At 49.4% G+C, this 12782-nt stretch overlaps 2 protein-coding genes across 2 annotated transcripts; both read left to right on the top strand.

Moving 5' to 3' along the window:
- Positions 1–1215: 1215 nt before the first annotated feature.
- V2A60_002532 (uncharacterized protein) lies at positions 1216–5405 on the top strand (the record flags this gene model as incomplete). Its single annotated transcript, XM_083253881.1, has 5 exons — positions 1216–2778; positions 2837–2999; positions 3079–3403; positions 3878–4609; positions 4844–5405. 5 exons carry the CDS (start codon positions 1216–1218, stop codon positions 5403–5405), a joined length of 3345 nt encoding a protein of 1114 aa, XP_083110007.1.
- A 5819-nt stretch (positions 5406–11224) lies between these two features.
- On the top strand, positions 11225–11989 carry V2A60_002531 (uncharacterized protein; the record flags this gene model as incomplete). Its single annotated transcript, XM_083253880.1, has 1 exon — positions 11225–11989. The coding sequence occupies one exon, from the start codon at positions 11225–11227 to the stop codon at positions 11987–11989; it is 765 nt and encodes a 254-aa protein (XP_083110006.1).
- Between the last annotated feature and the right edge of the window lie 793 nt (positions 11990–12782).

Here is a 12782-nt window from a genome sequence, read left to right as displayed (position 1 = left end):
CTCGAGCAAGGTTCGACAGCAACAGGCCGCCATCCTTGCAATACTTTGACAGAGAAGCGGGGTTCATTTAAAATTTTTGGAATCACTTTGACTCCTTGAACTGGTCCTTCTGATTAAACACATAGCCCGTCGAACCCGATATGCAGCAAGTTTGCCCCTGCTGCCCCGTGGGGAGGTTGGTGCCCGAGACAACTGCAACATCCGCGTCCCTGTCGCCACATTTCCCTCATTTGCTCGCTAGCATATTAATATCTCCGCCTCCGCAATTTAGCTAATCCGATCCAATTTCAAAAGGTCGTCGTTCAACTGGCTGCAGTCGGCCGGATCCAGCTTAATGCGAAGCGGGATACCACCGACATCACTCGTCGTATTAACATGAACCTGCCCGTCCACCAAGTGAGAATCATGCCCACCACCATTGATTACTGTCATCCGAAAGAAATATTCTTGCACTCCACCGGAATTTGGTCCCAGCCTGTTGCCAGCCATGTTTAGTTTCGTGATTAGGTCTGGCCAACAGGTCGCGGATACGTTATTTGGCCCGCAGCTTCTTGACCGATTCGACTTCACCCTCCACTTTGAGCACACCATCTTGACCATTCTACCAAATGCTATTTTTTTAGCTGGCTCTCTAGTATGCATCTATTGGCTTTTCCATCAGCCGCGCCAGGTTCGCCGTGGTTTTCTATGGTGGTTCAAGATTGTAAGTGTTTTGCTACTCGACTGTCACGATCGGGTTTTGACTTGACTTGGCTGTTCCAGACCACGAGTGCACTTCTTCTAGCCACAGATATATGCGCGTTAACATTGTGGTCTTTGCCCGACGTGCGAACGCAATTTTCTGCTGCAGCTGCATCTACCTCATGCGTGGCGAGTATTTTTGTCGTCATTTTGGTGGATACTGAGCATCAACGATCAGTCCACTCTTCTGGATGGCTCAGCTTCTATCTGGGACTTTACACCCTGCTTGGTATCGCAAAAGCAAGGTCCTTGTTTCTGCGAGCAGACTTGCATACCCTAGCTGTTCTTCAAGTCATCTGCACTGCCTTTGTAGCTATCATACTTGTTCTTGGGGAGGTTTCAAAGGCTGCCGAAATCATCGACCCCAAAAAGAGAGAAGAAGCTAGCCCAGAAGCCCTTGCAGGCTTCTGGAACAGATCTTGTTTCTTTTGGCTTCTTCCAACCCTCTACAATGGCTCCAGACATTTACTGGCGATGCATGACTTGCACAATCTCGTTCAGGACCTGCGGGGTGACCAGCTCTATGCACTGTTCGTTCCTATTTGGTCGCGTCGGGACAAAAAGTCTTCAAATAAGCTGTTCAAGGTCCTGGTTCGAACCCTGATTCGGTCCATACTCGTCGCTTCGCTACCCCGAGTAGCTCTAATCGGCTTCTCGTTTGCACAGCCGTACCTTCTGGAACGGGTCGTTTCCCTCTTGGAAAGTGAACATCCTAGGCGCGATTTTGAAAACGGTCTCGTGATTGCTGCCGCTTTAATATACGCCGGCATCATGGCCTCGCGAGCTTGGTACAACTATATCACCGTGTGTATGACTATAAAAACGCGGGGTATCCTCATATCAGCCATCTTCGATAAAACTCTAAGATTGGAGCATCATCAGGCCAAAAAGCTCGCTGCAGTCACTCTTATGAGCACGGATACAGATGGGGTTGCCCAAAACGTCCGTACGTTGTATGAATTCGTCGCCAATCTGCTAGAGTTGGTCGTGGGACTGGCAATCTTGGCGACGAGGGTTGGCCCTGCTTGCGTTTTGCTTCTTTTGCCAACTGCCCTGCTTTCCGTGATAGCGACCAGAGTTGGCAAACAGATTGCGCCGTCTCAAATCACGTGGAACAAGAGCATCGAAGATCGAGTATCGAAAACCTCGGCACTTCTTCGTCAAATACGAACCATCAAGATGGTGGGTCAAGGGCCTGCTGCGATTGAATACATTCAAAAACTGCGAAAAACCGAGATTGAGGAATCCAAAAGATATCGATTTCTGCAGGCAGTACTTGTTGCGAATGGCATGCTTATTTACTGTTTGACACCCATCAGTGTCATGGCCGGATCCATCTTCTGGACTCGATCAGGCGAGACTCTCAAGCCCAGTAGTGTCTTCACTGTTCTTTCTATAGTTGCCATTGTCTCTACCCCCCTTAGCAAGGTAGTGGCGTCTTACCCGAGGGTTGCAGCCACGTTCGGGCGCTTGAGGCGCATTGAAGCATTTCTTTTGCTCTCCGAGAGACACGATCAGCGAACATTTAAAGAACCGCCCACCCTCGACCCTGCAGAGGGCACCAGTAGCTCTGGAGAGGCCGAAAAACAACATGGATCTGGCAGTCAAGATGGGCAATCGTGGGATGTTTACCCCGTAAATGCCCACAAAGTACACATTGCCGCCACAAAGGCCTCGGGTAATATTGTTTCCTGCGCATCCTTCACTATACCTCGTCGCAAGTTCACCATGCTGGTAGGCAAAACAGGTTGTGGCAAGTCTACTCTCCTGCGCAGCTTACTGGGAGAGGCCATCATTACAGAGGGCAGCGTCTCCCTCGAACGCAGGACCGTGGCGTATTGCGATCAAGACGTTTGGATTCAAAATATTAGTATTCGAGAGAATATTATCGGTGCTTGTGAATATGATGCGCGATGGTACACCCACGTGTTGACTGCCTGTCAGCTTTTGCGCGTTATCGAGGCATTTCCCTCGGGCGATGAGACTGTTGTTGGATCAGACGGCTTGAAGTTGAGCGGTGGCCAGAAGGCAAGAGTGGTTAGTACTGTATATCCGCAGTCAAGCACTGATCTAACAATTATATTTGTCGTACAAGGCCCTGGCTCGAGCTGTCTACGCGCTCGCGCCTCTCATTCTTTTAGATGATATTTTTGCCGCCCTGGATGAGGCAACGGCGGATTCCATCTTTGAAGCCTTACTTGGAGCGCAGGGTGTGCTTCGGAGGACCGTATGTGCAGTCGTTTTGGCCACATCATCTGGTAAGCCATAGCACCGGGGGGGGGGGGGGGGGGGGGGGGGGTGCTTTGCGACAGCAACTACTGATTTGTCTGATTATAGGAAAATACCTTCCATTGGCCGATCACTTACTATTCCTTGATGCCAACCGCAGTGTGGTCATGATATGCAATAAAGTCCATATCCCTGAATATGCGAAATTTCTAGAAGACGAGCCTGCTGTTGACAGAATCGAGGCCGGCGAAGCCCAGGCTCAACCAGCAGAGCCAGGGGCGCCGCCAGCCACACAGCCCCCCAAAGCCCTAGAGGTTGAGAATCCCAATGTTTTTCGACAACACGGAGATGCAAATCTCTACTTGATATACTTCCAATCAATTCCCAAGAAGCTATTGGCATTCTGGCTTACTCTGCTATGCGTATTTGCTCTGTCAGAGAGACTACCAGGTAATCATCTTCCATGCTGCAGCGCGCGTCTCCAAAAGTCTATAGCAGCACTAAGACTGAATTCAGAGATTTACATGCGCATCTGGCTGGCAATATATCCTGCCAATAAACTCTATTTCATAGGCTATAGCCTATTGGGGGTCGTTTGCGGCGTCCTCGGCCTCTCGCAGATCTAGTAAGCTTGAGACTATTTTGTGCTCAATCGTTTCTCTAACAATGATAGCGTTTTTTGGTTGAAAGTCACGCCCAAAGCTTCTGAGAATCTCCATAAGCAATTCTTGGATGTTGTAATGAGGCAGGTCTCCAAGCTCCGAGCAAAGCATTATCAACTGACAACAGTGCAACTTAGTGCAACCTATCAGTTCCTTACATCAACCGACGCGGGGTCCCTTCTCAACCGGCAAGTAGTGCTGCTGTCTTGGCGCGACATAGTCATTAATTAACCTTGTAACTTTAGATTCAGCGGTGACATGTCAATCATAGGCCAGGACCTACCAAACTCCATGTCTCTCGTCATCTACGGTGCGTCTAGTCCCATCAACTACAAAGCTACTGGTATTGACATTTTCAAAGATTGTTTCTTGGTCGTGATTGATGTAGGAATCATCTCCGCCGGTGCGAAATACATGGCTTTTGCAGTTCCTTTTCTTTTTCTCATTCTGTTCCTTCTACAAAAGTACTATCTTCGCACATCTCGACAACTACGGTTCATGGATCTCGAAGCAAAATCACCCCTGTATACGCATTTTACGGAAACGGCGCGCGGCCTGCTGCACATTCGAGGGCTTCGGCGGGAAGCAAATTTCACCGCCAGATTACACACACTTCTCAATAACTCTCAAAAGCCCAACTATTATCTCATCGCAGTACAGCAGTGGCTGACCGCAGCCATGGATTGCATTGGGATGCTGCTGGGCATCAGCCTGGTCGCTCTCGCGTCAAAGTTTGGTGACAGTTCGCCGAGTGGTACCGGGCTGGCTCTGCTCAACCTCATCACATTCAGCGAGCAACTGACGTTTTTCATGAACGACTGGACAGGGCTCGAGACGTCGCTGGGTGCGATTGCTCGGCTTGACAGTTTTGTCAAGCATACGCCTGTTGAGAAGGACGCCGCCGATGCGGCAACCCCTCCTCCGACGTGGCCCGAAGATGGAACGATTGAGTTTCGGGGCGTTGACGTTGGTTACGGGTAAGCGCTACTACCAGTTCATTTCGGTTTCTGAGTTCTAGCTGACGAAGGGTACAAAGCCGAGGAGAAGACGGTCGGCGGGTTTTGAATAAGCTGTCGTTGAGAATTCCAGGTGGCTCAAAGTTGGGTGTGATTGGACAAACTGGCTGGTAAGGATTCATTCATATCGATGCTTTTTTCAAAGCTCTCCAGAAAGCTCCGAAGAAGAAACAATTGCTTATATTTTATCGATAGTGGAAAAACCACCATGCTCCTCACTCTGTTGAACATGTTGGAGCATGATGGCCCCTTGCTTATTGACGGCATCGACATCACTCACGTGCCGCGCCAAGTCCTGCGGACTCGCATCACGACAATCAGCCAGGACTTCTTCGAGGTTCCCGGCTCGCTTCGCGACAATCTGCTGCCCCCGGAGAGTACAAGGCCGACGAGCGCCGACCAGAGGCTCGACGACGAGGCCGTTCAGAACATCCTGTTCGTGGCCGGGCTTTCTGACGTCGTCCGTGACCGCGGCGGTGGCCTCAACGCCCCCTTTGACGAGCTTGGGTTCTCTCGCGGGGAGATGCAGCTGGTGGCGCTCGCGCGGGCCATCATCCACACGCTCGAGTGCAGGACGAGAATCGTTCTGCTGGACGAGGCTACCGGGGTCCTGGACAGCGACACCCGGGCGACAATACAGACAGCCATGAGCCGGTACTTTGCAAATCACACAGTTATCATCATTAGTCACCAAAAGGACGCGGTCAAAACCGTCGACAAGGTTTACGATATGAACACGAATCGGGTTTTCCATTGACCTGGGGCTGCGTCTGATGTCTTCAAAAAAGTTATTACAGTCTTTTGCAGATTGCCATCATTGTCTTGAATGGTTGTGTAATCAAGGAATGCTACTGTCTCTCCTGCATCGTTGGGCCACGACGTACTAGCGGTGGGGCCGTTGCATGTCAATGCCCAGTTCAAGGCCACGATGCAGAGCTTCATTTCAAACTTATAGGTATCTATCTATAGAGGCTGTGAAACTACGAAAGTGGCAAATGCGGCGTCGCAATCGCAGAGCATCATTGGCTTTATATAATACGGATATGTTACGCCATAAGAACATGTAGCTTACGTCCGCTAGACCAGAAGAGCAGGTAGCGAGTGAGCTTAGTCTTATGCTTAACTTAAAATAAATTTATGCTAATGTTAATAGCGCCTTTAAGTACGTCGGGAGAAAGATAGCCTAGATCCTTAGGAGCTACCTCATAGGGCATTCTAACTAGAGGATCTAGTATTACTCGCTAGATGAGAAACGAGATATATATATATAGTGCTCATAATTAGCATTTCTAATACTTGTATAGTGTCCTAGGCTTAATGATATTCTGTATGGACTTGGATACGAAGGACTCGAACTTAGTTAGCCATACTGGGATATCCTTCGCCGGCATGGTCTGCTCCGGACGGCCGATGAGGAGCAGTGCGCGCAGTTCAAACTTGCAACCCCATCTCCCATTCCAGATGACTGGTTTACGACACGGATCAGTACACTTCTCCACGCAGCCACGCGTGCTTGTGGGTTGGCAGAAAGCATCAACTTTCGTTTCGTTCAGGCTGGCGCATTGGACCTCCACAGCTTGTATGTGGATAGCGAGAAACTTTCGATAATTCACGAACGCTTCATGTCGAAGGAAGGAATCGCTGACGCACTCGGTCTACCTCATAACCTAAAAACTATCGATCTTATTTTTCATGCCGTCAACAAAATTTTTACCGACATCGTCGAGAAGCTCCCAGACAATATGTTTGCAATGGATGACGGCGCCAAGCCAGTCAAATGGCAAAGGAGAGTGCATGCCAGGTTAACAGAGCAGCGATTCTTCGATTACTCCCGTTTGGAATCTATTCGGGTTCTTGCGCAACATTTAAATCCCACCGTTGCTATTGAATGGCTGCCAGATCTTTGGGCACCGGGTCCGGCGATTGAAATGCAGTACCATTCCCTATCATGCGCCGTGAATCTGCAGAAAAGTGTATTGGTTGCGGCAGATGGTGAGTCTAGCCTAGAATAGCCCCGAACGCATGTTTTTCGTTTACCAACTGAAACAGCCCGTTCATCGAGATTGCTCTGCCTGTCTACTGGCAATGTTTTAGCCGGAGCTGGGAAACAGGCTGAGTCCGACATGCGACCGGGGACTTGTCGAGTTCTGAAGACGACAGTGTCAGAGATGACACGCCATACAATGACCTTGCTCGAGAATCGAGAGTATATGCTATTGTTTCTCCTGCCATCGGAAGCTGATTCATTTGTCTCATGGCGGAGTGCACCAAGTGCCAAGGAGCCCAACCAAACAGTCAACATGGCGGATGTGTTGCACCCAAAAAAATCGTCAGAAATCTTCAGAACAGGCCTCTGTGATGAACCAAGCAGTTACAGTCCTCAATCTCCCAGTTTTCGTTCTACATCTCCTGGATATGAATGCTTTTCGCCCACCTGGCCTTCTGCTGCTCCGCTTACCGTTCAGGATCAAGAAGACGAGTCAATACACGGAGCATCAGTGTTGAGCAGCGACAAAGACTGCTTGGGGCCTCAACTTGCAAAATTTGGTATGTTTTCAAGCCGAATTTGCTATTATTGTCTGACCAGCCTTGTTAGAATTGGGCTCACGGCTCGAAACCTTCGATTTGCTGTCGATCTCTGAGTGGCACGAAGGGAAGGACGTGAGCACAGGGGTTAGAAAGGCCGTCGTTGGGCTTGTTCGGCCAAGTGCGAATGAACATACATCAGTGTTGAAGCGAAAGCGAAAGTGTTCGCCGTTTGAAAGTGCTGAAGCCTCTCGCCCGCGTACAAACTTAGTATTGGAGTATGGGGAGCGAGGCGCTTTAGAGTGAAACAAAATCTCGCATTAAAGCATGCTTACAATGTTGTCAAAGCGTTCTTTACTCTGTTTAACGAAATACCTGTCTCACCTAGGTGAGTAACTAGACGTTGAAAGACTGAGCACGGCTCTGTAAGCTTGACAACTGCGCTGTTAAGTCCATCGCAAATTGCTTCTTCCTACTTTGAAAGTCGGCATCGGTGCCTTCCAGTATAGTTTGCTCGACATGCCTCTCAATGAAATCCGCGAAACATCGACGATAGCGTCTTTCAGTCGCCAAATCGATTCGTTGCGCCTTAGAGCGTGTCATAAATGGGAGGGTTTCATAGAAGTCCAAGTCGCTGGTTTCACTCGCGTCATAAGTTTGCGGTCCATTGACAATCCGACACATTCCCTCTTCGATGTACCTATGATACGGAAGCAAGGAATCATGAAAGCCATATTGACAGCCTGATATATCCAGAACCCAGGTTTCTTTCGAGTACGGTCGTCCAAGTTTCAAAACAGTGTGAGGTAAGTTGGCCGCGTCTGGTCCGGGAACGAGTTTCGGTTGAAATACAGGTCGACCGACGTTGAGATCCATTATTTCAATGGGCGAGGCAAAACCTGTTCCCGTTAGGTGTTAAAGAGGGCTTCACAAAAAAAACTATTGGTAGCTTTAGTCACCTGCAAGGAGTTTGCGTATCAGTGGACCCAAAATGGCCATTGCCGTAGTGCACTGATTGGCTGCGAGCGCCGCCTCTTGGTACTTTATGTGTGGTGTAAGTTGGTCAGGAAAAGGGCCACGGCTTTTTTGCTTGGTTATAGAGTGCAACTTTTGATGGAGGTAGAGAGTATCTCCTTGTTTCTCAACTTTCACCAAGTCGATGTCGTAGTTAACCCTTCTATAGGTCAAAAGGGCTGTTTTAGCTAGCACAGCCGTCCGCAGTAGTTTCTTTCGCCTCTTCAACGGAGCACAGTAGCTCTTGTGAGTGTTCCAATGTTGTCCTTGGCAAGCGGGCCCGCAGTATGCGACTCCTGCTGCATCGCCAGACTCGTACTCTGGGGCATTCAAGCAAGCCGAACACTTCAGCTTGGCAGGCGCCGAGCAATTTGCACATAAAGGCAGACAATCCATTGTATTTATGAAGCGGAAAATTCGATGTTGACAGTAGCAGCTCCCCACGATGATTTATTTATTGCAGATTGCACCGCCGCGTACTTGCCCAGCGCTATTGGCTCCCCCAGCGGCCTGTGGCTGCAGCCCCACACTAAGCAAAACAGTTGCGAAATTGAAATGGTCTCGACCTTGGCGCTGGAACGATCTAGACAGCCTCGGCACGCCTCGTCGCCTGAACGCAAGCTGTGTATCACTTTGCGAAAATATCTCATTCGTGGTCCGTTCAAAGCCTGACACGTCTTCCTACACATGCGAGTCTGAGACGACAAGTGTGACCAGGTTGACGCGTCGAAGACGCCACAAAGTGTTCCCCTTAGCAGTACTCTTCAATGAGAAATGCCAGAATGTGCATTTCTGAGACAGTAGGCCTTGACTTCGCCTTAGATAAGGACTGCCACGTCAGCGACTGTCGATGGAAGGGAATAGCACTAACGACGTGGTACATCCACCGGTAGACGCCACTGTCAAGATGGAAGTCGTGTTTCTGTTAATCATACCTCAAATCTGTTTGCTGATCGGCAATGCCAACATCTCAGAGGCAATTTTTGTGTTAGACATCTGGTACATACTGTACATACCACTTCTCGCCTTGTCTTGCCTGACCTCCAGTGGGAGCTGGGTCATGCCATCCGTATTCCGGCTATGGCATGTTATGCCAGACTTCGCGTCAGGTACAGGAAACAGCAAGCGCTGCCTCACCCCTAACCCACCTTTTACGAAGAAAAAGGATGAAGAGTCCATACAATATCGCAGAATGAGTGCATAGTGGTATTGTCCGTACAATGATATGTATTGTCCGTTTCATTACAGCTACATAAATATTCTGTGAGGGCATAAATTGGCTTGGCTTCTGGTGGTCGCAGGCAGCATGCATTTTGTACGAATTGCCACGTTTCCGTATTCGCGACACGAAACCAAACCGAAGGGTGTCGCGGCTGCTTTGAGTTAGTGGTAGTAGTGAGGTGGGAAGGGTGTCCGTTATTTTTGGCTGCCAGCCCGGGAAGTACTGTACCAAGTACCAGACAGCTAAGTATAACCACTGGAAAATTTGTGTGTACCAGAGCGGGGAATTCGAAATGCAGGCTCGGGCCGGGCCGCCTTAAGGAGGGGTCAACAACTCCATACGCTGGCAGCTCTTCTTTCAACTTCGAAACAAACCATGTATTAATAGTGTTTCAATTTAGAAAGAAGAAAAAAAGAGTCGGCTAGTCGATATTTGATCTTTGCATTAAAGCAACCTGTCCTACTGACTTCTTGTGGCAACTTCAAGTAAGTCCTTGACCGCACGTTGTTTGTCCCTCAATAGTGTGGCCTTCTCATCTGGCACTGTTTCCGCTGATCAAGAAACCAGCAGGCTGTGGGATATCAATAGCCATGTCCGACGTGTTTGATGATGTCGAATTTCTTTCTCTGTCCACTCTTCTTAGGCTACATCACGGACCACAAGAGCCTGAAGCGGGCAGCGCTGAAGACGAAGACAGTTCAGATAGCGATATAGTGAGTGTTGGGTCCGACAACGATAGCATGGCAACTTTTGAGTCATCTACATTGCCTCCAAAAGAGGGGCAACTGACTAAGTTTCTCGACCATATCGCTGAAGTGTTTGCACGGGAGAAAAAAATCCATCCCCCGCAAGCAAAACGATTTGAGCGGCGAAAGAACAATACAAAATGCGGCAGGGCAGCCAGTCACGTCGCAGCCACTGGGTTTTCATTTGAAGATAACAAGGTCACAGTATATATTGCAAAAAATGGAGGTATTGATGACAAGGACGAAACTTTGGCTAGACAACTGGCCACCTGGATACGGGCTATTGCGACTGCGGGCAGATGGCCAGAGATCGACAAGGACTTGATTTGGCCAAGGCTCCTAACCTATTACAGGCAGCGACTCGATGTCTACGCTGCTGTTCTTGGCTGTTTTTCGGAAATAGAGCTCACTACTGCTTTTCCGGTAGGCTCAGAAGGAGGGGCCCTCGCCAGAAAGCTGCACAGTCTATCGGCGTCATACAAGACCGAAGCGTCCGATCGAAAGCTCGAGCAAATGATCACCATCGCGTATCAGCTTCGCTATGAGCCCGAATTCGAAGGATCGTCTGATCGTAGCAAGAGGGTGAGGCGCTGGGTTTGCTTTTTGGGCCGTCTCCGTTCAGCATATGAAGTGTTCAAAGAAACCACGCTGCAGTTTCAACAATCCTTTTCAGGGTTGAAACTCGTCTGTCTCCAAGCTCCGAAAGCTGTCTCACTTGATTTGACTTCATGTGAGAAGCGTATTCAAAAACTTGCGAATGATTACGGCTTTGCTGCGCCACAAAGAAAAAAGCTTAAAGAAATACTGGGGCAAAGAAACGCGGTGCTGACGCATTGCCACGCAGAAGTCCAGATTCTGATACATCTGGAGAGTCTTTCTCCGGCCAATGCTAATCTCTTTCCTTATATTGGATGCAGCAGAAGGTCATGCTGGTTATGCCAGCAGCTCATCTCCATCTACAGAGCCAAAAGGTCAGATAAGAGAGGGTTTTACGTCACAAGAGGCTGCCACGGACAGATTTACCCGCTCTGGTCTATCAAACTATCAGATCAGCCTTCTGACCCTCACATGCAATTTTACCTCGCCACCAGTCTTCAAGAGATTCGAAACTTGCTAGTCCAGCGGCTTCGCACAACGGTTCATACCCAGCGGCCGGCCAACGCCGAGTCTTCGGTCAACATGACAGTAGTTGGCAACCCGCTTCAACGACGTGCGCTAGCAAAACAGAGAGTAATCGAGAGCATGGCGCGCCCAGCGCCTGTGGAGTCCGCAAAAATTATTTTGAAGGACCTCACTTGCTCTAAAAGATGTCTCTTAATTCCTGCCGCCGGGCAAAGGCCCTGCCTCGTTGACATTAACTTCTATGTCCAGCCGGCTGCATATCCTGGCTACGAGCTCTCCAATGACGGCATTCCTGATTTTGGTGGCTATTGGAACAACTCAAACTTTGAGCGGGGTATTCGTCGCATAACAATGACGGGGCAAGATCCACCCGATGTTGATGGGGACTATCTCCTCTACTGGTGTCGTGACAGCAATCTACCTTTCAATCGGCAACTAATGTCTCTGCTGGGGATCGACAACATTGGCATCGAGGAGTATTTTTGGCACGGGGATGTGTTCATCACGCGCGTCTGTGAGGAAGAAAAGTCATTCAAGTTCCACTGCGAAGATGTGCCTACCGCCTGCTTGGATCAAAAAAGGCTCGCGAATCTATTCCGGACACTTTGGGAGGACAAAGAGCCTGAGAACGACGTCAAGACGCAGCAGCAAGCTGATATCTGGACCGAGAAGCTTGAGGCTGATAAGGAACTCTTGCTGGGGAGGATGTAGGTGGCCTCTCTTTTATTGCACCTGCTTGAATAGATGGACTGACGTCTTGGCCTTCGACCAATAGGTCTCGAGTCGAGCGAGCAATGCTGGACCACATGCCGTGGATGCTAGACTATCTGGCCATTTCCACCTGCGACGACGGGGCTGTGGTCGATGTCTCCATCCGAGAGAGCGAGGAGGATCCGGGACTGGTGAATGTGACATCACTCGTACGACGGACTGCTTTGGAACAGAGAGGCTGGAAGGGGTTCTCAAGTGGCGATCTATGACAAATGTGCGCCTCCCCAGATGCCATCCAATTAATATAGCCCATTCGAGTCGTGTCTTTCCGGGAAACTCCTAAATGAACTCTTCTCGCAATCTGAAAAGGGAGGAAGCGATCTGCTTCGTACGAGCGTGGCTTTGCTTCCTTAGGGCCTCGTGCATTAATCGTCCGCCAAAATTGGCAGCCTAGTCTTCGTCCCGGCCAAGGGCAAAGTGAACTGGGACAACGCGATTGGGCTCAAATGCGGTTTGACATAACTCGATGTAGTCGGCTTTATTTTCTTGAGATTTCCTATAGTAGTAAGTAATAATTCCTCCTCACCTACCTACCCTACACAACCATTTTGACTTGATTGGCACCTCAATGGAGCAACAAACAAGGCCCCAAATCTCATACATAAGTATTATGGTGCAAGTTAGAGAAACTATAAACTTGGGGTCTCACGGCGGAGAGACGCGTGAGGGCTTACTTGCGGTTGGAAATAAAGTTGGGCAATATATCCTGACGATCGGCACAGTATCACGCTAT

Source organism: Cordyceps javanica, chromosome 2, assembly GCF_051103115.1.
Source record: "Cordyceps javanica chromosome 2, complete sequence".
Classification (NCBI taxonomy): Eukaryota; Fungi; Ascomycota; class Sordariomycetes; order Hypocreales; family Cordycipitaceae; genus Cordyceps; species Cordyceps javanica.
Note: the sequence above shows the minus strand (reverse complement) of the source record. Positions and strands in the feature narration are given on the sequence as shown.